Source organism: Palaemon carinicauda, chromosome 21 (assembly GCF_036898095.1).
Source record: "Palaemon carinicauda isolate YSFRI2023 chromosome 21, ASM3689809v2, whole genome shotgun sequence".
Taxonomy (NCBI): Eukaryota; Metazoa; Arthropoda; class Malacostraca; order Decapoda; family Palaemonidae; genus Palaemon; species Palaemon carinicauda.
In genome coordinates, this window is record NC_090745.1 from 120,639,744 (window position 1) to 120,664,294 (window position 24,551).

General features: G+C 33.2%; 2 protein-coding genes across 5 annotated transcripts in view; one reads left to right on the forward strand and one right to left on the reverse strand.

Moving 5' to 3' along the window:
• Nucleotides 1–21,071, forward strand: part of LOC137615442 (glutamate receptor ionotropic, delta-2-like) — a 26,921-nt gene extending 5,850 nt beyond the window's left edge. The window contains exons 2-17 of one of the 4 annotated variants that reach the window (XM_068345316.1): nt 2,199–2,356; nt 3,882–3,983; nt 4,906–5,005; nt 5,143–5,246; nt 6,073–6,251; nt 7,423–7,527; nt 8,300–8,376; nt 9,287–9,526; nt 10,799–10,926; nt 12,069–12,190; nt 13,108–13,336; nt 13,784–13,929; nt 17,182–17,280; nt 18,113–18,279; nt 20,456–20,582; nt 20,793–21,071. In XM_068345316.1, coding sequence (XP_068201417.1) covers nt 3,947–3,983; nt 4,906–5,005; nt 5,143–5,246; nt 6,073–6,251; nt 7,423–7,527; nt 8,300–8,376; nt 9,287–9,526; nt 10,799–10,926; nt 12,069–12,190; nt 13,108–13,336; nt 13,784–13,929; nt 17,182–17,280; nt 18,113–18,279; nt 20,456–20,582; nt 20,793–20,882 — 1,950 coding nt within the window. In that variant the 5' untranslated portion in view covers nt 2,199–2,356; nt 3,882–3,946 and the 3' untranslated portion in view covers nt 20,883–21,071. The remainder of the gene's footprint in view (nt 1–2,198; nt 2,357–3,881; nt 3,984–4,905; nt 5,006–5,142; nt 5,247–6,072; nt 6,252–7,422; nt 7,528–8,299; nt 8,377–9,286; nt 9,527–10,798; nt 10,927–12,068; nt 12,191–13,107; nt 13,337–13,783; nt 13,930–17,181; nt 17,281–18,112; nt 18,280–20,455; nt 20,583–20,792) is intronic. The other 3 variants (XM_068345315.1, XM_068345317.1, XM_068345318.1) reach the window with 3 other exon arrangements.
• Nucleotides 1–24,551, reverse strand: part of LOC137615443 (uncharacterized) — a 148,701-nt gene that overhangs the window by 50,622 nt on the left and 73,528 nt on the right. The window lies entirely within an intron of this gene.

Here is a 24,551-nt window from a genome sequence, read left to right on the forward strand (position 1 = left end):
GATATATAAACGATATTTATCCCTTTACTTTAATGATAAATATTCCAAAAAATATGATATTTGTTGCCCACATGTTTAGACATTAGTATTCGGATTAAATTTTGATATATATTTCTATTGTACATTTGTCAATACTAGTATGTTTTAACATAGTTTTATATACCGAAAAGTATCACTGGTACGCCTATGGTTAATTTTTCAATATGAAAATATGGTTTCCAATTGTTCATGTTAGTTTTGTCTTTTCACAGTATAGGTTAACATTTTTTTTCTCTAATTCACATTATAAAGAACAAAGACTGGATCCTTGATCTGGAAAAATATAATTCAAAATGATTAAAAGAATTTCAATTGATTCGTCAATAAACATTGGGTATAGGTAATGTTTTATGATGATTATTATTGTTGTTGTTGTTGTTGTTATGGTTATCATTAAGGATTATGATTATAATAGGATATATATGAAAGATTTATTTTTGTTACTGTTCTTAAAAGGTTTTGTTTATTTCCTTTCCTCGCTGGGCTATTTTCCCTGATGGAGCCCTTGGGCTTATAGCATCCTGCTTTTTCAACTAGGGTTGTAGCTTAGCAAGTAATAATAATAAGGATATTATTATTATCATAAGACTAAGCTACAACCCTAATTGGAAAAGCAAGATGCTATAAGCCCAAGGGCTCCAATTTCCTTATAAAGGAACACCTTTGTTAGGAATTACCTCTTTAGTTAATTATTCAAAGCATAAATGTCGTCTTAAGAATGTTTTGGGCTAATTATCCCTCTGGTTCCTCTCCAGTAAGTCTTTGTTCGAACTTATTTACTCTTATTTTATACGTAGAATTGGTAATCAATACGAAGATGCATCCACGCATCGTACTTAAAATTCCCAGTAAAAAAGAGGAAATAAAATAGTTTAAAACTTTGGACAGCGTGACATTTGACACATCCATCTTCGTCCGGAAGATGTCAACAAGCCAGAGAACTTCTACGAATTACGCAAAAATCTCTCGCATCTTTGACTAACCGCCTTGACTTCTGCTCGTCAAGTATGGATGTCGGAAAACTCGATTATTCTGAGAAGACTGACGGTGGTGTTGGAGTTTTCCAGTAGTCTTAGAACTGTCTTTCACGAATTCACCATTTCCAAGGAGTTCCTTGCTTTAATCATGATAAATTCCGCCTTTGGATCTACGTGATCTCAAAGTCCTTGGTTTCTCGTGTGTACAAATATTGGAAGATTTTAAAGTTTTCTCTCTGGTTTTGCCATATTAATCCTGTGATATTTCGGAAACAAGGTCAAGTCACGGGTCATGTCAAAATGTGAGAAGGTAACTGGAAAATGTAAAAAGAAAAATTTGCTCTGTTTCGTAGAATTTTGAAGCGAGGAGCGACTTGCCCGATATTAAAATAAACTTAAAACTGTACTTTTCTGGGTGTGAAATAATAAACTATATTAGATGCCCGCAGAAATTGTGCTACATAGACTTTACACAAGTTAGTCACTGAAATTATTTGTACATTTTACAGTATTTTGTAGAAGTCTTGTTTAAAGGCGAGGCATATTATTATTATTATTATTATTATTATTATTATTATTATTATTATTATTATTATTATTATTGTTGTTGTTGTTGTTGTTGTTATCAACATTATTATTGTTTTGGTTGTTGTTATTACAAGCTAGGCTATAACCATAGTTGGAAAAACAGGATGCTATAAGCCGAAAGGCTCCAACAGGGAAAATAGCCCAGTGAGGGAAGGAAATGGGGAATAAATTTTGGTAAAATAGATATCTAGCTCTTGGATATATTGCATAGTTGATGTTCGAGAGGACGACATTATTTTCATATATTGAAACCTTACAACTGAATTAAAAGTAGTTTCTTCTTTTTTATTCATCACAGTTGCCAAATACGTGTTTATCTTTTTATCCATTAGCAAAATAGTAAGGATTGCAGCTGTTAAGTCGTTAGCCAGCATTCATTTTGCCACTAGTGATCTAGAATGAACTGAAGTTTAATTAAATGTATCATTCTCTTAATATTTTATATACTTTTTTAAATTGACCATCTTTGCCTGCTGTTTGGTATATAAAGATACAAACAAGACAAAGGGTTTCATGAAGTATATTTTACTTTCGCAAAATGCTCGAATTAATGAGTCATGTTTTCACGATGTTCATTATTTAAATAATTAATAGGATTATGGAGGACTTGACTCATGCGCAGACGAGAAGGTGGGAGGGGCAAGATGGCTTCCTGCATGGTCTAGACTCAGTTCGAACATCGAACCCTCCCAATTGGCGTTGGTCAGCTCATCCCAACAACACGCTGCATCACATTGCTAAGTCTGATTTAGGTAAGAACCGGGGCTCATTATAAGCACATTCCCTTCTTTATTTAAATGTGTTTTCCATCATTCATTCAATATTTAATTCTATCTTTGCTTTCAGCCTCTTGGTAGCTAATGGACAAGAGCAGATTGAAAGAGTTAATTGAAGAATAACTAATCAGTAACTCGATCCTTGTAAATATTACTGTATCATTATCGTTGAAAATATTAAGAATTGGCTATTATAAGTTATGATATGACGCAGTCTTTTATTTCGTATTGTTTTTATAACTAATATTCTTTCATAATGAGTGGGACCATTCTGATAATTCTGTTAAAGTTAAAGCTGCCATTTCTCATTATTTCCTTCATTGGTTTATTTAACTCTAATAAATGAAAAGGAATCTTATACCAATTTTATATAAGTTTAAAAGGTTAAAATTGAGAAATTGCTTAATATCTTGAGAAACCGAAACTTGAGATTGTGTTCTGTTCATGCTAAGGTAATCACTGGTTCCTAATTGCTCACTCCGCAAAATAAGTTTGCTGGAACACTATCGCCGTATAGATAGTTACAAAGCTTCTAAGCTTATTCTTATTATTGCAATTAAGCTTATTTTACCTTTACCATACATAAATTAATAGTGAATTTCTCAAACTTTACTCCTATCCCATTCTACCTTGAAATCAGATAGGATAACTCCTTGCTATTAACAGTTTTGGCAACCTATTCTGGTCAGTTTGGACTTTTGGTGTCTTCAGTGTCCTTAATTCGATCAATATATTAGTCTATATAAGCATCACGACTGAGATAATATATCCAGTCATCATTTATAAAGTTCTCCTTTAATTTTGTCGTTGAGGTAATTGTAACAACCGCATTTGGCATTTTTTTTTTTATAATATAGGGATTATTTCCTGTAGGCCTACCTTCTTAAGACAAGAAAATGAAACACATTTATATACAGTATATATAAATTATATTATATATATATATATATATATATATATATAATATATATACAGTATATATATATATATATATATATATATATATATATATATATATAATATATACAGTATATATATATATATATATATATATATATATATATATATATATATATATATATATATATATATATATGTGTGTGTGTGTGTGTGTGTATAATTCGCTCTATCAAAGAACAAATGGAGTCTCCACGGATGGTCTAAAAAGTGTTTTAAACATCCCAAATCCTTCTCTCTCTCTCTCTCTCTCTCTCTCTCTCTCTCTCTCTCTCTCTCTCTCTCTCTCTCTCTCTCTCTCTCTCTCTCTCTCTCTCTCTCTCTCTCTCTCGTGCTCTAGTAATAAGGCATAATCAAAAGAAAAATATAAGATATGAATATTTTGATATATATATATATATATATATATATATATATATATATATATATATATATATATATATATATATATATATATATATATTTTGCATTGTATTTCGGTTACGCATAATTAATTTTATATATTTACAATGGTTACATTTGTGAAAAATTGTGATATTCGCAGGTCTCACTTTAGCTATCTTACACTGAATTGGTGTTTTGAATATTGTCTTCCAGAGGAACCCAAGGATGGATTGGAAATTTCTGCTGATCGTCTTATTATTTCGTAAGTGCCTTTATTATTATTATTATTATTATTATTATTATTATTATTATTATTATTATTATTATTATTAACTTTACTACTACTACTACTACTACTACTATTTTTTATTTATTATTTATTATTATTATTATCACTACTATTATTATTATTATTATCACTATTATTATTATTATTACTATTACTATTACTACTTATTATTATTATTATTATTATTACTGTTGTTTGTTTTGGAAATTGCTATAACGATAGGTCAAAGAAACGCTCGTCTACAGTTCCTTTTAAAATAAAAAATAAATACCGTTGTAGATTCACCTGACTTTATGAGAGCATGGAATCCTATGCCTAACTTTAGAAATCCTAAAAATTAGCCCTAAAGGACCTCAGTAGTCAGGCACTGTATTCTAAGAAGCACTACTACTACTACTACTACTACTACTACTACTACTACTACTACTACTAAAAAAGTGCCATGAGGGATTTGAAATCTAAATTTGAAGATCAAGAAGAGAAACTTTTGAAGATTGATAAACAGAGTTTAGCATAAAATTCTATTTTACAATTAAAGTAACAATATAACAGTATGTTTATTTCGTGAGTTTGCGTGATAGGAAATTTTAAATTCTCACATTACTCTTACAGATCTTAATACCAGAGGTTTAGAAAACAGTATTCGATGATTATTGAAGTACTTGTAATGTAAAAAATCGTGAATTTTGACAAAAATCCCCTTTTATGATGTAAAAAAAATCGTGAATATTGATAAAAATCCCCTTTTATGATGTAAAAAAATCGTGAATATTGATAAAAATCCCCTTTTATAATGTAAAAAATCGTAAATATTAATAAAAATTCCCTTTTGCTTATTTCCTTAAATCGTAAGCCATTTATTAAAACTTTTAGATTTCTTATTTTTGCATTTTAGGTTGGATAATAAAAACTAGTTTTGGCGAACAGGGACAATTGGCGGAAACTTCATCAGCGAAAATCCCAAGATCGGATATTTTTCATCCCGTGACCAAGGAGTAGGTTTAAGTTCTAATTTTCTAGTCTTGCCTAGTTGTTATAGAATACACATCACATATCTTCAATGATACTATATGTAAGCGAATTTATCTGTATTTATTGATCTATGTGTCTGTTAATATATATTAATTTTCAGTAACAAACTTATGTCACCAACTACAACACACGAAATGTTGCTCTTCCTCTCCGGAATGTCTCCTGCAAATCAACTGTACATCGTCTACGACAGCACTTATTTGGGTATGTAAGAAACCGCATGTATTAATTTAAATGTTGAGGAAATCAAGTTTATATTAAGTTTTCCTCGTTTTAATCTTTCATTTAGATTTTTCGGGATATTTATACATTGCCTAAAAATATACATTAAAGTTCAAAACTACAAACGAAATCTGTAGAGTAGATAATTTATTTAAATAATGCTTTTCTAAATCAGTATAACTGCTACTCGTTGTATCTTTATTTATTTAAAAAAAATAGATAAAAACTGTTCGTATATTTAAATAATGCTTTTCTAAATCAGTAAAACTGCTACTCGTTGTATCTTTATTTATTTAAAAAAAATAGATAAAAACTGTTCGTATATTTAAATAATGCTTTTCTAAATCAGTAAAACTGCTACTCGTTGTATCTTTATTTATATAAAAAAATAGATAAAAACTGTTCGTATATTTAAATAATGCTTTTCTAAATCAGTAAAACTGCTACTCGTTGTATCTTTATTTAAAAAAAATAGATAAAAACTGTTCGTATATTTAAATAATGCTTTTCTAAATCAGTAAAACTGCTACTCATTGTATCTTTATTTATTTAAAAAAATAGATAAAAACTTTTCGTATATTTAAATAATGCTTTTCTAAATCAGTAAAACTGCTACTCGTTGTATCTTTATTTATTTATAAAAAAAAATAGATAAAAACTGTTCGTATATTTAAATAATGCTTTTCTAAATCAGTAAAACTGCTACTCATTGTATCTTTATTTATTTAGAAAAAATAGATAAAAACTGTTCGTATATTTTAGACACCGCATTAATTTCTGACTTTTTCTTATTTATTGCTATGTCCAGATATGGATGGCCCGCTGAAATTACTTGCCGAGGAAAATTACGAGATAATCGTGGTGAAATTCATCTCTGGAAATGATCTCTTCGACATCATCTCCTCTCCTGTGACGGCCATTTCGACCGACAGAAGACACATTCTTGTTTTTTGCTCTCTGTATAATATCATGGAGATTTTCCAGCTGGTATGTGATATCTCAAATCATAGAACATATTTTAGGCTACATTATATGGAGGTTTCAACCTATTTCTGTTTTCATAGGGGCTTGAAATGTAAAATTAAAGCATTTGTTTTTATTTTATTCTTGGGTTTTTCAGGTGCTTGAAATATAAAATTAAAAAAACCTGTTTTTATTTTATTTTTAGGGTTTTCAAGTGCTTGAAATGTAAAATTAAAGCATTTGTTTTTATTTTATTCTTAGGTTTTTCAGGTGCTTGAAATGTAAAATTAAAAAAGCCTTTGTTTTTATTTTATTCTTAGGTTTTTCAGGTGCTTGAAATATAAAATTAAAAAAGCCTTGGTTTTTAATTATTCTTAGGTTTTTCAAGTGCTTGAAATATAAAATTAAAAAAAGCCTTTTTTATTATTTTATTCTTAGGTTTTTCAGGTGCTTGAAATATAAAATTAAAAAAGCCTTGGTTTTTAATTATTCTTAGGTTTTTCAAGTGCTTGAAATGTAAAATTAAAAAAGCCTTGGTTTTTAATTATTCTTAGGTTTTTCAAGTGCTTGAAATATAAAATTAAAAAAAGCCTTTTTTATTATTTTATTCTTAGGTTTTTCAGGTGCTTGAAATATAAAATTAAAAAAAGCCTTTTTTATTATTTTATTCTTAGGTTTTTCAGGTGCTTGAAATATAAAATTAAAAAAGCCTTGGTTTTTAATTATTCTTGGGTTTTTCAAGTGCTTGAAATATAAAATTAAAAAAGCCTTTTTTATTATTTTATTCTTAGGTTTTTCAGGTGCTTGAAATATAAAATTAAAAAAGCCTTGGTTTTTAATTATTCTTGGGTTTTTCAAGTGCTTGAAATATAAAATTAAAAAAGCCTTTTTTATTATTTTATTCTTAGGTTTTTCAGGTGCTTGAAATGTAAAATTAAAGCCTTTGTTTTTATAATTTCATTCTTAGGTTCCAGTAGCTTTGCTTTTCAATTTTGGGCTCCTCTTTAAAATTAACCTTAGGCAATTATATCTGATTTATTTCTTTTTAAATACTATTTTTCATTGAATAGTGCATAAACTATTTTGTCTCTGTACAGACACAAAATTAAAACTATTTTTTCTTTTATCCCACTAGTTGTTTCTCTATCTATAAACTCAAACAGCATTGTTAATTATGAAATTCTCTCCACCGAAGGTGGCCTTACGGAGTCTGGAAAGTCGCTCTATCTGGTGGCTAATTGTGACCTTATCGAAGGAAGTGGCCAAAGTCCTGGAAACTGTCCTGAGAGAAGGATCACAGGTAATATTCCTATAATCTTAAAAGTGTTTGGGGAAATGTCGAAAAATTATTATTTTTTTTATTATTATTGTTGTTGTTGTTATTATTATTGTTATTGTTGGTATTGGTATTATTATTATTATTATTTATTATATTATTATTATAATGTTATTATGATATATTATTATTATATTATTATAATATTATAATAAAGTATTATTATGATAATATTATTATATTATTATTATTATTATTATTATTAATTGCTAAGCTACAAACCTAGTTGCAAAAGCTGGATGCGATAATCCAAAGGGATCCAACTGGGAAAATAGCCCAGTGAGGAAAGCAAATAAGGAAACTGAATATTCGTAAAATTGGTAGTGAATTTTAAAGTGGTTTGAAGTAATGGTGAAAATTATTATTATTATTACTTGCTAAGCTACAAATCTAGGTGGAAAAGAGGGACTCTATAATCCCAAAGGCTCCAACAAGGAAAATAGCCTAGTGGGGAAAGGAAATAAGGAAACAGATGGAATAGTGTGCCTGAGTGCACCCTCAAGCAAGAGAACTCTAATATGTTCATAATCTAATAAGCATTATTCTTGAAAGTATTAATTGAAAAAAAATTTAGTAACAAGTTACTGTGAGTTTGAATTATCAAATCACATTCACTAAATTATATATTTAGCATTCAAATTTAAAGTTATTTTAGAGACAAAATGTGTAATTGATGAAAAATTAATTTTGTTTCAGAAAAGGAATGTTTTAAAAGTGAATTGTTTTCAATTTTCAGGTCGTTGTAATTGAGTTGATCGATCAAAATTTATTCAGACTCTCTTCAACTCTGATAAATTTTGATGGGACAGTTTGGTAAGATCTTTAAGTACTTTTAGATTTAATACACATATTGCGTAGAAGTGTTTTCAGTGTGTGTGTGTGAGAGAGTGAACACACCTACTGTATAGATTACATTTTAATCTTAAGTAATTTTGTTTGAGATGGATATATAAAACAGTGTTTTACACATGCATATACCCATGACCACCCAAACCCTTATAAATCTCTTTATGAATGGGAATACCTTAATGGATGAAAGGGTTTGTGTATCGCCATGATCAGAAAACCTGTACTAGTCAGCGTGGTGATAAAAATTGCCCAAATCCCAGACATGAATAAGGACATGTCTGAGGCTTTTGTCCTGCAGTGGACTAGAAACTGTTGCATTTGTTGTTGTTTATGTATATTATATACATGGTGTATATGTATGCATACTTTATTCATTGAATACATATACATACATACAGGCATACAAACATATATAATGCATATATATAGTGAATAGTATGTATGTATATATATATATATATATATATATATATATATATATATATATATATATATATATATATATATATATATATATACACATTTTATATATATATACACATATTTTATATATATACACATATTTTATATATATACACATATTTTATATATATACACATATTTTATATATATACACATATTTTATATATATAAATGTGTAGTTTAGCAATAGATACATTGTTGGCAGGTTAATTTTTTTTTTTTTTTTCAAAATCTGGCAGCCTTTGTTTTTGGAAGAACACTTTGTTCTTTCTTGACACTCCCATTAGTAAGAAGAGTAACCCCCTTATACAGTAATGCTCAAAACAGAACGCTGCACTTAAATAGCGTACTGCTATACACCATAATCTAAATCTCCCTGTAATATTATCTAAATCTCCCTGTAATATTCCAGGCTGAGAGAGATTGGAACGTGGAAGAAAACTACCAACGGTTACGATTCTTATCTGACATCAGAAGTTTTCACGGATCTCGACAAATTTTACTCTGATTTCCACGGGCGTGAATTGACGATAACGGCGATGGATAACAATCCTTACATTGTGTTGCAAGAGAGAGACAAAGGTGAACTTGTGGCTGTTGCAGGGTTTGAATATGCCATGATGAAGTCCCTTGGCGAAGCGCTGAATTTCACGTGAGTTTGGCAGTCGACACTAGGGTCCTTTTAAAATATAGGCCTACTCAGAAATTGAACAGTTGCCAGTTGGATTAGTGGATCATTCATATTATGTATTTTCTTTAATTGCTTTCCTAATAGGTTGCAAAGAAAAGAATAGTTATTCGTGGACACTTATTTTGATTACAGGAAAGTTAAGTAATCTTAGGATTACAGGAAAGTTAAGTAATCTTTGAACTCTGCATCAATTCCATCCCCCCTGATTGTAGTCCTGTGGTTGCTGAATCCCTCAATAAGGATCTTGTCTAGCTAAAATTAATGCAATATTATACTTGTATATATTATTTGACATATTTACCCAAGTTACGATAAAAAAAAAAATACTAGGATTTTAGGCTTTTTCACTTCAATTATTTCAGTAATTTGTGACATTTGAATTTTTATTTAAATTTTATTAATGTTCATGAAGGACGAAAAAAATAACTTTTTACTAGTATATGGTTTCCTGATGGATTTCCTACAAAGCTTATTTGGAGAAAAATTTGAAAAATTTCATTCTATCAACAAGTTTAATTTTGATAAAGATAAGCTTTTAACGTTTTTCCTTTTTTGTTATTTATACATTTGTAATTCAAATAAGCTTTGAAATACATAGATTTTAAAGGTGTTCATTTTAATATTCATACTCTGTGTTTTGATATTTGCGTATATATTTGTTAATAATTAATATTTTATTCATCGTACATCCTTATGTTTGCAAACAGTATTATAATGAAGATTATATAAGTACTGTAGCAGTGAGAAAACATTAGTTTCCTGCTGCAGTGCCACACACTCAAACTCTACAGAAGTTGCAGTAATCATTTTTCCCCTCTCATTATTGTACATGTACAATATTGTCCATTTTTGATATACTGTACTGTAATTGCACTCTCATTGTTTATTTGGTAAATGATAACACTACATATTTCCCCCTCTACGTATTTTACATTATTGCCTTTTTTTTTTTGCTATAAAAGTACTGTATTTGCACTCATTGATTATTTTGATAAATGATAAATAACAGACTAAGGTCTGTTTGGTTTATGTGGATTATTCCACTAATTCACTACCTAGTCCTAAACTAGCCAGGTATGCATGAATCTATTTTCATCTTGTCTATATCCCTACTGAAGTGCTCATATTGCTTTTTATTTGTTTTAATCCCTTTCAAACATTAGAACCCTTAGAATTATGCTTTATATGATGACTGATAAACGCATTAATATGTGAATTTTTTTCAAATCCCAGGTATCGTGTAACAACACCAGCTGACAGGAAATGGGGTGGCCCAGCAGAGAATGGTTCTGTTGTTGGAATGATTGGCGATGTGTATAAGAGACTCGCTCATTTTGCCGTAAGCGAAATTACCATTACAGGTATGGGCCCAGAGATATTTTTGGTGCATTGCAAATCAATATTCTAAACATCATACATACATATACCAAAGGCACCTCCCCCAATTTTGGGGGGTAGCCGACATCAACAAGAAACAAAACAAAAAAGGGGACCTCTACTCTCTACGTTCCTCCAGCCTAACCAGGGACTCAGCCGAGTTCAGCTGGTACTGCTAGGGTGGCACAGCCCAACCTCCCACATTATCCACCACAGATGAAGCTTCATAATGCTGAATCCCCTACTGCTGCTACCTCCGCGGTCATCTAAGGCACCGGAGGAAGCAGCTGAATCCCTTACTGCTGCTACCTCCGCGGTCATCTAAGGCACCGGAGGAAGCAGCAGGGCCTACCGGAACTGCGTCACAATAGCTCGCCATTCATTCCTATTTCTAGCACGCTCTCTTGCCTCTCTCACATCTATCCTCCTATCACCCAGAGCTTTCTTCACACCATCCTCTGGGTGATAGGAGGATATTCTAAACAGTTATAATAAAATTATGGTACACTATACATAGCAATCACAGTATACCTTGTTCCTGTAGCTAGGTCACTTTAGGACCTGTTCCTACTAACATAAGGATAGGAATATTGGTGCTTCCTTCTTGTAGTAGTCTAGCAAGTTAATTCAGTTATTTAAAATTTTTATTAAAGACTTTAGCACATGTTATAGCTTAACTTTGAGGTTATTGAATGATATTAAGTATAAAATTTATTGGCTCCAGACTTTATAGATTTCTTTACCTCTTGGCAACACTAATCATGTTTTTTTGTGCTGCTTTCATAGAAGTGATGCCATTTTCTAAATGAATAAAAACTGTAACTGAATGGGATGTGTAAATTCTAGGTGTTTCAGATTGAAACTGATAGGTGACGACAAAACACCTGTTCTATGTTGGATTTTGCCATTTCTCAGAATGCCAGCAAGTTTACACACAGTTTTAGAAGCTTAGGGACTACTGTAAGATTTCATTTCAGTATAAAAAAAAAAAAAAAAAAAAAAAAAAACTGGTTTTGCAGGTTCCTAATCTCATGGCAATTTACAATTCAGTTTTTTCCTTACAGATTTGTAAATATGTAAATTCAAATGAAAAAAGTGACTATTATAGCCTTCGATATCTTTGCAGGCGTTCGTGAAACTGTAATTGACTTCACCTATCCGCATTACATTGAAACTCTAACCTTGCTCTCCCGAGCCCCAATGGAAAAGAACAGGACTTTCGCAGCTTTTTCTCCCTTCACATTACTGGTAATTTTACATTCTGTTTACTCTACACAGAACCTTTGAAGAATGCAAAGTCCTCAAGTTTACCCATATGAGAGAAGTAATGATGATTCTTCTTTCCGCTCTCTGATGTGCAGGCTAAGCAGACCCCAGCACATTAAAACCTGTGCCTTATCCTTAAAAACAGTCTCAGCTGTTGTGACAAGAGGTACAGTGAAATGGCAGTGGCGGATACTTTAAATGGAAAAACTCTCTTCACTTTTTATCTTTGGAGGAGTAGTATAAAGGCAATAAAATGGTAAATGAAAATCTTTGTTAACAGTGGTTTTCACTGATGACTAGAAGACAAATCTATTACACCACTGACAAATGACACCTGGAGTTAGAAGCGGCAACATCAAGAAAAGATCACTAAAAAGACTTTTTACCAAAACAAATAGGGCATTTGAAACTTCATTGTGAATATGACTACCACATGTTTGTTTAATAGAATAGATTTATAAATTTTTTTTACAATGATCACAAAGAATAAGGCCTATCCCAGATGACCTCAAGAGACATGTGGTATACTAACTGTATTTGAACACATTATTGACATATGCCATCAATATTATATTCGCTTAAATACAGTACTGTATAACTTAGTCATTCCAACCACCCTCAAGAGGGAACAATCTTGAGTAGTTTAACCAAGTACCACACTTTAAGGCTCATGCTGGCATAAGGTTTGCTCAATCTGAACCATACAATCCATTTTTTTTATCTATTATCAACATAAGCAGTTATTTTTTATAAAGATGTGAAGTGTATTAAAACCAACAATTTAAATTATTTCTTGTCCTTTGAACAAATCTACACAAATCTACATAAAGTAAAAATGGTATTCTTTTCAGCATAAGATGAATGCAGAAATAACAGCCAATATTTTTTTCTTCCCTTAGGTCTGGATGGGCATAATAGCTACGACCTTGGGAGTCGGAACTCTTCTTACAGTCGTAACTTGGGTTATGGGGAAATATCTGCCAGAAAAGCCCAAAGGCTACAACTTGAATGATACCATATTCAACATGTTCCGGGGAATAGTAAAGCAAGACACTCTCCTCATTGCCAATTATTGGCCCCATAAATTCCTACTTCTTTTCTGGTATATCTTCTGCCTCAACATATCAGGTAAGCGAGTCTCTCATGAAATATAACCAAGCTGTTTTGGTGAAGTAGTCTTATACCGACGTGGAATACTGGACAAGTAACAGTCCACAAGAGAACAAGCAATCTTGGTGTCACAGTTGACTGTTATGATTAATACAGTACAGTATAAAAGTCAGGTAAGTTCAAGTTCAAATTTGGCATTAAGTAAATTAGTTTAAATTTTACTTTTTCCAAAGAAATTTTGCAACAATAATTGCATAGCCATAGTCTCAATAAGATTGATCCCTCAAGTTTTAAAGAAATAATTTACTAACAACATTGCTAGCAAATTCTTAACATTTAGAAAAATAATCCTGAAAAACAATAGCCTATTTAACAAAAAGAAATCAATAGGGTCCTATTAAAAGGGAAACTTGATAAAAAAAAAAAAAAAAAGGTTTATTCTCATACAGTGTATGACTTTTTCAGCTTTGTACTCTGGCATATTAATCGCAACGCTGATTAAGCCATCCTTTGAAAAGCCAATTGATGGTCTCACCGATCTCCCAGCAGCAACAAAGAATGGTTTCACTCTTGTAATTACAAGCGGTACAAGCATGGAATATCTCTTCAAGGTTAGTGATGTACTTTTGAAAGTAAACTACCTCTGATTATATTGACTATATATGAAGATAGGAAAGTACTAGTGCAGAGTAATTCTTTCTGTTGTCGCAACCTGGTTTAAGTTTGTGGAAGCTCTCTAATACTGGTCTTCATTTTTATTTGTCAGTTTATAATTTTCTGGAAATAATAGCTTTTCAGCATCATACTGTTAAAAAAAAAGTTAAATTTCTTCCAGAATATTTTTCATATACGGTTATTCTACTTCCAGGAGAAATCTATTGAATGGGTTTTTTTATGTGGATGAGTGCACTAAAGTTTTTCTAAATATTTTCTTTACATCTTGGCTCCATGAATTCTTTCTCTATCATGCTCTTGTCTTGTTACATTATTTGGTACTTTTGGTGGTCTCTTCGATATTCTGATATCACATTCTTCATCAGTGTACATGAAACCTACTTTTAATTCTTGCTTCAGCCAGGGACTCTGCTCTGGCATTAGACTCTTCTGTTACTACTGTGAATCAAAAATGTCCTTCATAGCTCCTTTAATGAATAAAGGAAAAATAGTAGGAGTAAAAAGAAAAAGCCCCACCATGCTTCTTTGACCTTCCACTTTTCATTTTGAAGCACCATTGCTTCTTTTATCACCCCTCTGAAAGCATTTTCTTCATTCCCGGAATAAAAGAGACAAGAACAGCAATAAGCATTCTCCAGGTGGGATGGCACACTAGATTTCTGATGTGTGCCAGTGTAAAACTGGGAGACCGATATCAATCCCATTTGCAGAACTGTTATTCCAAGAGGGCCCCCCTCTGATGGTCCAGCACTTTGCTGCAGTAGAGGGGCTCGAGTGTCTCAATGATGGGCTGGGCAATGGCGGTGGGGTAGTGTATCCACCCTGGCAGGCTCAACCATACGGCTAAGGCCAGTTCTGAGAGACCAGACCAAGACTGGACCCCTATAGGCCTTCTCCTTTATTTAAGATAGGCAAAGGCTAGGAGAAGGAAAACTCCAAAATCAAACCAAACAAGACCCCAACGGCGGAGCTTCCCAGCGCCGGCGGAAGAGGGCAATGCCTGTCGGGCAGGCAACAAGGCGGGCCTTGACATAACAAGAACCCGGCAGCCCGATGCAACCAACATCGGAGAAGCCGCCTGTCCCATATGTCTTGAGCCGCGGTGAAAACGGTGTGGGCCAAGTGTGTGCGCGTGGCCGTTGCAAAGCCACGACCACCCAAAACAATATACCCAGCTACTGGCATTCTGTCGTTTCCTCCACACTTCTTCATCTCTTTAGGAGCCTGAAGGCTAACGACAGAACCCAATACTCGGACACGAGTGGGCGCCGACGACGACGACGATTCCAAGAGGAAGGTAGTTGATCTAGTACATTGTGCTCATGACCAGTCACTGATTCTTAAGAATGCTTTATCCTGGTTTCCTGCTCACACTATTTAAACCATATGAATAGCCTGGACTCTCCAAAGGTACAGATAGAAAATTGGGGCTTTCCGTGGTTTCTAACTATCTTGATTCTTCCGTTTCAATTTATAATGTCTCAAGAGGCACAAAAATAACTGTATGACTTCTGGTTGCTAATTTTTAGGGCTTGTTCTACATTCCTTTCAATCTCCATGATTATAAATGGTTTTACAATCTCTCAAAGGATTTTAGTGTTGAGTCCATACTCCTGTACTTTAAATTTAATACTGTACTATAGTCTGGTTCGTAGATATCTTTCTGTTCATGTAAATTTGGTTCATATGTTCCTCTTTCAGTTCTTCTCAAGTGTAGTAATTAGAATGTTAGTGATATTTTTTAATTCTAACCTTATTCTTGCTGCTCTCCATAACAGTGTTACCAGATTACACTGCACTCGAACAATCCCCTTTGAGGCTATAGCTTGAGCGAGTTGAGAACCCTTGTGTAGACTGGGTTTATAATTTAGCCTGCCATTCTTTTTATCCAGTGAACAAGAGAACATTTGGCTAAGCCAGATCTGGTAGCATTGCTTGCTGCCAGATCCATTTGGTTTTAGAGTTTCTGAGGTCTTCACCTGATAAATTTGTTTGCCTGACAGGCATTGAAGTGTTGTGTGGATGATACACCCAAATGCAAGGAATTGAACAGCAATATGTAAAAAAAAATTATTATAGAGGTAAGGTAAAAATAACTTTGCTAATACTGCATGTTGGTTGTAGAGACTAGTAAGAAGCAGAAAATTGTGTAGTGGTGGTCTTACTCTTTGATGGATGGGAGATAGGTGCAGCCCCTTCTTCTACCTCTTCCTTCAAAAAGTTGTTTTCCAGACAGTTAGAGCCCTTACACACGAGGACACTAGTGTCCGCCACCGGTGGCGGACACTAGTTGCCTCCCATATTATCAAATGGAGCCTTTCACACGAGGCAACAGCAGTGTCCCAAGCAGACAACTTCCCGGCAACAGATATTTCGGTGTCTCGCTCCCGCAACACGTGGCGGACACTGACGGTTGCCGCCACTCACTACAAAGCATTGTTCACTAGTTGCCAGGCGGTGTCTTGAGCAAGGAAACTAGTGTCCGACACCGGTGGCGGACACTAGTGTCCTCGTGTGTAAGAGCCCTTACACTGAAGAGATTTTAATGCTCTCCACAATTAAATTTGATCTCGGCGTGTGTCTACTCTACATTATTCTTTTTACATGGCCTTGCCTCTCAGGTGAAATGGACCAAACCTATTGGGGATATATTTTTACATCAGGATTGTGCATACTGTTTATCCCTCAGCAGTCTTGAGAAAATCTCTTTTGTCCATGTCAAATTCTTTTTGTTACACCTTAAAGTTTTCTGTAACTCTCGCATACCATTTGGCTACTTTATTTGAATCCCGATTCTTACAGGCCTTGTATTCTATAGAGATTAACGTGTATTGTATACAAATCGAGGACATTCCACATGTTAACCTTGTACCTTATTAAGGATTCTGTTGTAACTCTGTTCAGTTTAGTTTTATAAAGAAAATTTTAAATGGCTTGTTTTCATATTTTTTTTATATAGCAAGTGACATCTTTCCATCCACAATAACATGCATTTTTATCAATTTTTTTTTTTTTTTTTGGCAAAGCTAGGAAAGAAGTTATCATGATGGGTAGGGCTGTAACTCTTATGTCTGAAAGTTCTAAGTCTGAGGAAACAAGAGATTTGTTGTACAATATATGATTATTGGGTTTAAATGAATTAGCTCTTATATTACAGAAGAAAAAATCTAATTTTGAATTCCTTTCAGAGTGCTACAGATGGTATATATGCTCAAACTTGGAAGTTATTTAACCATAGAGACAAATCAAAAAGTTTCATAAGACATTCAAAGGATGTTATGCACAAGGTATGTACATTTTGTATGTGACAGTAACGAGTTAAATATGGTGGACTTTGCTCCTATGAAATAGGACATCATGAATATTTGAACATTGATAAACATTGTTTTTTTTTTTTTTTTTTTAACAAAACACATTTATTAAAAAGGACATGGCTTAAAGTTTCTTTCAGTGTGGTGCAAATTTTAAAGTAGCTGACAGTCTCTCTCAAATTCAATTTATATATTAAATAGTTCGGTAAATATTTCCTCATTATTCTGCCTCTTGAAAATTACTTTAATTTCTTTAATTCTGTAAGTTTTTCACATTGCAAAGACTTCCTAAATATGTGTGCTGCAATGTCAAGGATTATGGAATAGACCGATAAAGATTATAAAAAAGGCCATTCTAACCAGATGCCTTTAAACTTCAAGGTAAATAGTTCATTCCTTCAATTTGGAATTGCTGTACTGTATATTTTCAGCTCTTAATTCATATACAGTACTATACTTTACTAAGTAAGATAATCACCTATAATAATGCTCAATTTTGTTAAAAAAAATAAAAAAAGGTATTTTTCCTTAGTACAGTATTGTTATTGCCATGTTTCAAATGACTAATTTGGAATAAAATTATATATGCCTTAATATGATTTCTTTTAATATATAAATCTTAAAGATGTGATTAAAATTACCTCACAGCTTTGTGAATATTATCTTGTGCAAACATCAAATAGTAAAATTAACAAAAAGGTTTTATCAAGAACATAAATGGATTTTCATGCTAGTATATTTACAGAAATGTGTAGGAAAGAGAAATTTTCTTTGGTACCTTTTTAATGAATTTCCATTTCAATAACAGATATCAGATGACAAACTTGTGCTTATCAATGGACATCTGAGCCTACAGTATCTTGCCATGGAAGAAGGAATACGAAGATTTTACTTTGCTCGTAATACTTTCGCACCACAGTACTATGGAGCTGCTTGTATTTCTGGAGCACCTTACCTACCAAAGGTTAACAAAATGTAAGTGTGTCAATTATTATAAAAAAATAAATATTCATATCCATGACCAAACTTTAGCAACTAGTGTATGTCTAATTAAGTAATCTTATAGTGTATAAAATACTTTGTATTAGTATTCAACAAAAACCAAATGAGTAATCAATCCTTTATCATAATGCCTTTACAACTATAATGGTCCAATCTAATTTAAGAAACTTGTATAAATACATTCACATGTATTGCTTAGGGCAGTACAAAATTCATCACTTTCTCCTTCTTGGCATATGAAAACTTATCACTCTCTCTCTTTGGATAGAATTGCACAAATATGAAAGGTATCTCTGTCTCTCTTTGGATAGAATTGCACAAACATGAAAGGCATCTCTGTCTATCAGTAGTTTTGCAGCAGGATTTAATATAGTTCCATATACTTGACCCTACATATAACTTTTATACAAACTATTTTTTACTGGAAAGGTTCTTGATACCTGTTTCCAACTATGATTATTTTGTGGCCTACTGCTGACTTTGAGTCAACTTATAGAAGATATATGAGATTTTCTTGAAAAATTTCCCTATTTTTGGGGTCCAATTCTAGTGAGGGCCTTGGTCAGAAAAAAAGGACTAAAATATGACGGTGTCAGATTTTGTGTTAGACTGCAGCATAGAGTCGTTTTATGGGTATATGTGTGGTCATCGCATTTTTTCGCTCCGTCTAAAATTATAAAAGATATAAGATTTTCTTAAAATGTCCCAATTTTTAGGGTCCGAATCTAGTAAGGCCCGGGTCAGAAAAAAGGTTTAAAATTTTCGGTGTCACATTATGTGTTAGACTGCATCATAGTCGTTTTATGGGTATATATGTGGTCATCGCATTTTTTCGCTCCGACTAAAATTATAGAAGAAATTATAGAAGATATATAAGATTTTGTTGAAAAATTACCCTATTTTTGGGGTCTGAATCTAGTAAGGGCCGGGGTAAAAAAAAAGGTCTAAAAATTTTTGATGTAAGATTTTGTGTTAGACTGCAGCATAGTTATTTTATGGGTATATATGTGGTCATCGCATATTTTTGCTGTCCGATTAAAATTATAGAAGATATATGAGATTTTGTTGAAAAAAGGCCCTATTTTTGGGGTCCAAAGCTAGTAAGGGCCGGGGCAGAGAAAATGTCCCAAAATTTTTGGTGTTAGATTTTGCGTTAGACTGCAGCATAGATTCGTTTCATGGGTACATATGTGGTCATCGCATATTTTTCGCTGTCCGACTAAAATTATAGAAGATATATGAGATTTTGTTGAAAAAAGACCCTATTTTTGGGGTCCGAATCGAGTAAGGGCTGGGGTCAGAGAAAATGTCCCAAAATTTTCAGTGTCATATTTTGTGTTAGACTGCAGCATAGATTCGTTTTATGGGTACATATGTGGTCATCGCCTATTTTCGCTGTCCGACTAAAATTATAGAAGATATGAGATTTTGTTGAAAAAAGGCCCTATTTTGTTAAGGGCCGGGGTCAGAGAAAATGTACCAAAATTTTCGGTGTCAGATTTTGTGTTAGACTGCAGCATAGATTCGTTTTATGGGTATATATGGGGTCTTCGCATATTTTCGCTCTCCGGCTAAAATTATATTAGATATGAGATTTTATTGAAAAAGGGCCCTATTTTTGGGGTCCGAATAGAGTAAGGGCCGGGGTCAGAGAAAATGTCCCAAAATTTTCAGTGTCATATTTTGTGTTAGACTGCAGCATAGATTCGTTTTATGGGTATATATGGGGTCATCGCACAAGAGTATCATCACTGTATGAAACCAGTGGTCTCCAAATGTAGCAGATACTTGTTGTCTGCTCGTATACAGTATATCCTCCCGGTGACATTTATTTAATACCTATTGTTATGGTAGAAGGTGCGGCAGCTTCTTGTGCTGTCAGTGCCTTCTGCTCAAACTGTAGCAGATGTCTGTACATAAAGATTCGTCATTCCGCACTTCTCTCATTACTAGTTTATACCCCACTACTCATATTGTTGCTCCTTCATCGATATGAGTGTGACTAGCATTTTCTTCAACTTATGAAATTTTACCTGTTGTTACTGCTGCTGTTTGCATAATATCATTAGATTTTCAATAATTCAGATTTGTATACTAAATGGAAACATGATACACAAAAATATTATGCACAAATATTTTCTCTCCTCAGATTATCGTATATGCTTGAAGGGGGTTTGATCACTAAATGGAGGGATACCGAATTTCAGAAGGTAGCTGGAAGTAATGTCATCACAGAAACAGGAGGCTCTAGAGCCTTCTCAATCAAACATTTGCAAGTAAGATTTTCAAGTACTATATGATTCAATGTAATTTTGATTTGCAAAATACATTACTAATATTCTAAATGAAATATCTGCAGCAAAAATCTTTTACCAAGCTATACAAAATCAAGTGATACTTCTTGTCATTGATAATTTGATGAAAGTATATCAAAAGTATTAATAAACCAACCTTGAAATTTATGTTAAATTTGATTTAATTTCCAGGCTGCATTTTACATTCTCCTGATTGGGCTGTTGACAGCAGTAATTGTCTTGGTAGGTGAACAGTTGTCTGTTTACTTCCTTGACGTATAACAACCTTGACCCCATACAAAGTTACTTCGTGTAGTTATGTTCCACTGTAAGCGTCAAAGTAGTTCCTTCTCGTCGTTCCCTAAAAAATGGAATTGTTATGTCGGCGAATAATCCTGAGACTGACAACAAAGAAATATACTCAAATGTTTATATTTTATTTTACTTTGATTGTGATATACAAACTGTTTACATTAACCCTTTTACCCCCGGGCTATTTGGAAATTTCCAACCCTTAACCCCCAAGGGGTTATTTTTATCCCATCACATTTTGCAGTACAGTATACTTTTTTTTTAAATAACAGGCTTAATTTTTGTCATAGAGAGGTCAGGTTGGTCTCATTCTCTTGGAAAATGCCTGAATTTTCTCAAAAAATTATCAAGAATATAAAAAAAAAAATTTATAGCATTTTTTTGGAAGGACGTACCGGTACGTCCATGGGGGTAAAGGGATGGCTTTTGTGAAACGTACCAGTACGTCCTTTGGGGGTAAAAGAGTTAAGATTTTGAATAAAAATTAATCAAATTAACAATCCATTGATGTTTTATATCTACCTTTCTAGATTGATTGATACTCTTCTAGATCATTATAAGAACTGTATATAATCAATTATCCTATATCTGCTTTACAATTTAATAAAGTATTTTTTTTTCATTGTTCTTTCTAGCTCAATTCCTTAATAATAACAGGCAACAGTAAAAATGCTTGCTATTTCTAATTAATCTAACATATAGACTGAACTAACTGTTACGTTCCCAAGTTTTTTGGTGGTAATGGAAGTAATATAAACTGTTTCACCAAGGTTTGATGACAAAAACTTTGAAATATTCATTAATTTAAAAATAATACTTCAAAACAAACAAACTTAGAGTTTTGGATTTTTCCATGAAAGAATTACATACTTGTAAAGTCAGCAATGGCAGTCCACATATGTTCAGTACATGATAAGATGCCAAAGTTCTCATATTTTATCACCTAATTGAAGTGGAAAAAGTTGGAAAAAAAATGAAAATGCAGGAATTGGGTATATAAAGCAGTTATAAATTTCTAGCCATACAACCCAGTTAATAATTTTCTAGATATACAAACCAGTTCTAGGTAAACAAACCAGTTATTATAAGAGTATTTCCAGTAAACTGAAATGGTTATTGAAGCTACAACTAAAAAGTATGTGGGTATTGGAGATCAACTCCCCTAAGTGTCAGTAGACCATTATTTATTCCATTGGCAATAGGAACCACAGTGGGTATTTAAGTGGGATGTGTAAACATGTTCAAAAGGACTTGAGACTACATAACACCCAATATAGATAGAGCCAAGGATAGTGTCTCGAAAGGAGGAGGCCTGAAACCAGGTCCCTATCAGTCTAAACAAAGCCAAGGATAGTGTCTCGAAGGGAGGAGGCCTGAAACCAGGTCCCTATCAGTCTAAACAAAGCCAAAGTTGTGCCTGAACACAAGTTAGGTGCAACTCCAAATCCTGCGAGCTTAAAAACAAGCCAATTATGACCAGGTTTACCCTCGCCAAAGTCTAATTGAGATTTCTGATAGAACACACTGTTTAAGTGACAGTGCTTATTCTAAGCTCGGCATCTATTTAAGAGATCGGATTACCCTTGAGAAAATTTGCACCATATGGCCCAGTACCGTACTGGGGACAGGAAGACCATACTGCAATGAGGCAGAAGTGGGGGGGGGGAGCCCACTGACATGCTATGAGGTAAAAGTCAAAGGACGTTACATAGAAAGATTGAAGAAAAAGTGAGAACAGAGGTGAATTAGAAGGCTAAACAAATTTTTTTTTTTGCAGCCAAGGTTGTTATAAACGCTGCAAAATCCCTTTATCAATGCATAGTGCACATCGTGAAGTGCAATGATTGTAGTACAGTACTCCCTAATGAGGAGCATGTAAGAGAGGAAGCAGCTATTTTACATTAGCTAATTGTGGCCCTGGGGAGAAACATCAGGCATAAAGTTCCTACTATGTTATGTCCAATTCCCCAGGAGGGAGAATACGGCACACACACCCTATGACTGCACGCTCCCTACCCCCAACAAGACTGAGAAATAGGTAGTCTCAAAGTAAAAGTGAAAAGAACAAGCCAGATCATCTAGTGAAAAGAACAAGCCAGATCATCTATTCCTTGAGTCCAGCTAATGTAGCCAACGGGATATACAGGAGAAGTTACTCTGCAAATTCTGAAGACTGTGGAACAAGATCATGCATTACTCCAAGTTAATGTAAGAAAATTATCTCAAAAGCCACCTGGAGATGTAGCACAGATGTGAAAAGGCTGTAAAAATTCTGAATATACTTATACTTGCATAGATTCCTGTTCACGTTTATTGTTGAGAGGTGGTATGTTACAAATCTTTTGGAGGAATTCAGCAGCTGCAAACAGACTCCTTCATATGAAGAAATGTGCCAGGCCAAAGTTGGAGTGCCTCTTGTGATAACCGAGTCAGATACATCCTTAAGTTCTTAGATGAAAAATAAATCATCATGGCTTCTTTTCCTTGTAATCTGTTAAGTAAAGAAAGTACCCTACTTTCTTGGATGAAAAATATAATTATCTTTCCTGCTTTACCTTAAAATTGGTTAAAGCTCATTTTATAGCTACACCAGCTGAGAAAGTAAAGTATACTCAAATATTTATTATCAAATGTACCTTAAATATTAATCCCTTGTTGTATGCAATAAGTTGTTTATGCATTTAAACAGTCCCATGTTTACACCACCACTAATCCTATCGTCATGATACCCCCGTGATCAGGCTTGTCAGAAGTCCATAGGCAAGTCCATAAATTAGCTTTAATACTGACAGGGTTTGATAATCCCCAAGTGCCAAGAGATATATAGAAGTTATCACTACTTGAGAATTTTAAAAGTATCACTAGCTGCTCAGAAAATTTACTCTCTAGAATTTCTACAGTGAGAACAGTCTTCCCTAAAAGTCCCCTTCAAAGCCTACCTATACAGGCTTACAGCAAAACAGATATAGACACACAATAGTAAGATAATCTTGCCAGTCAACACAAACAGACCATGTGAAAACTAAATAATCCTCAATCATTATTGATTATCATTACTAGCTAAGCTACATTCCTAATTGGAAAAGCAAGATGGTACAATCTCAAGGACTCCTAAAGGGAATGCAGTCCTGTGAGGCAAGAATAACCAATAAACTATACTGTATATAAGCAGTAATGAACAAACAATAGGAAATATTTTAGGATCAGTAACAACATTGAAATAGAAAGAGATCTAGAATTAAGGTTTGGGACTTTAAAGGAGAAAAGTGTGAGCAACTTGGGGGGATTGTGAGAGAAACACAACTGGAAAGGTTTAACTTGAGATTGGACAGGGTAACAGGGCAGAAAATGACAAATTCGTAGATACTTTGTATTTTTCGTAACTATACAAACCTTAGCTATTTAATAGGGGTATTACTTTCAGCGTAGCTGAAATAACGAGCCATTAGAATTGTACCGAGGGTTTACTAACCCACCGCTAGTTAGGGGGGGAGGGTAGCTTGCTAACCCCCCCCCCCTTACACACACCTGTGCTTGAGCTCACTTTGCTTGGAGGTAGGACTTCAAGGGGGATAGGGCTGGCGGGCAAGTTTAATTAAATAGCTAAGGTTTGTATAGTTAGGAAAAATACAAATTATC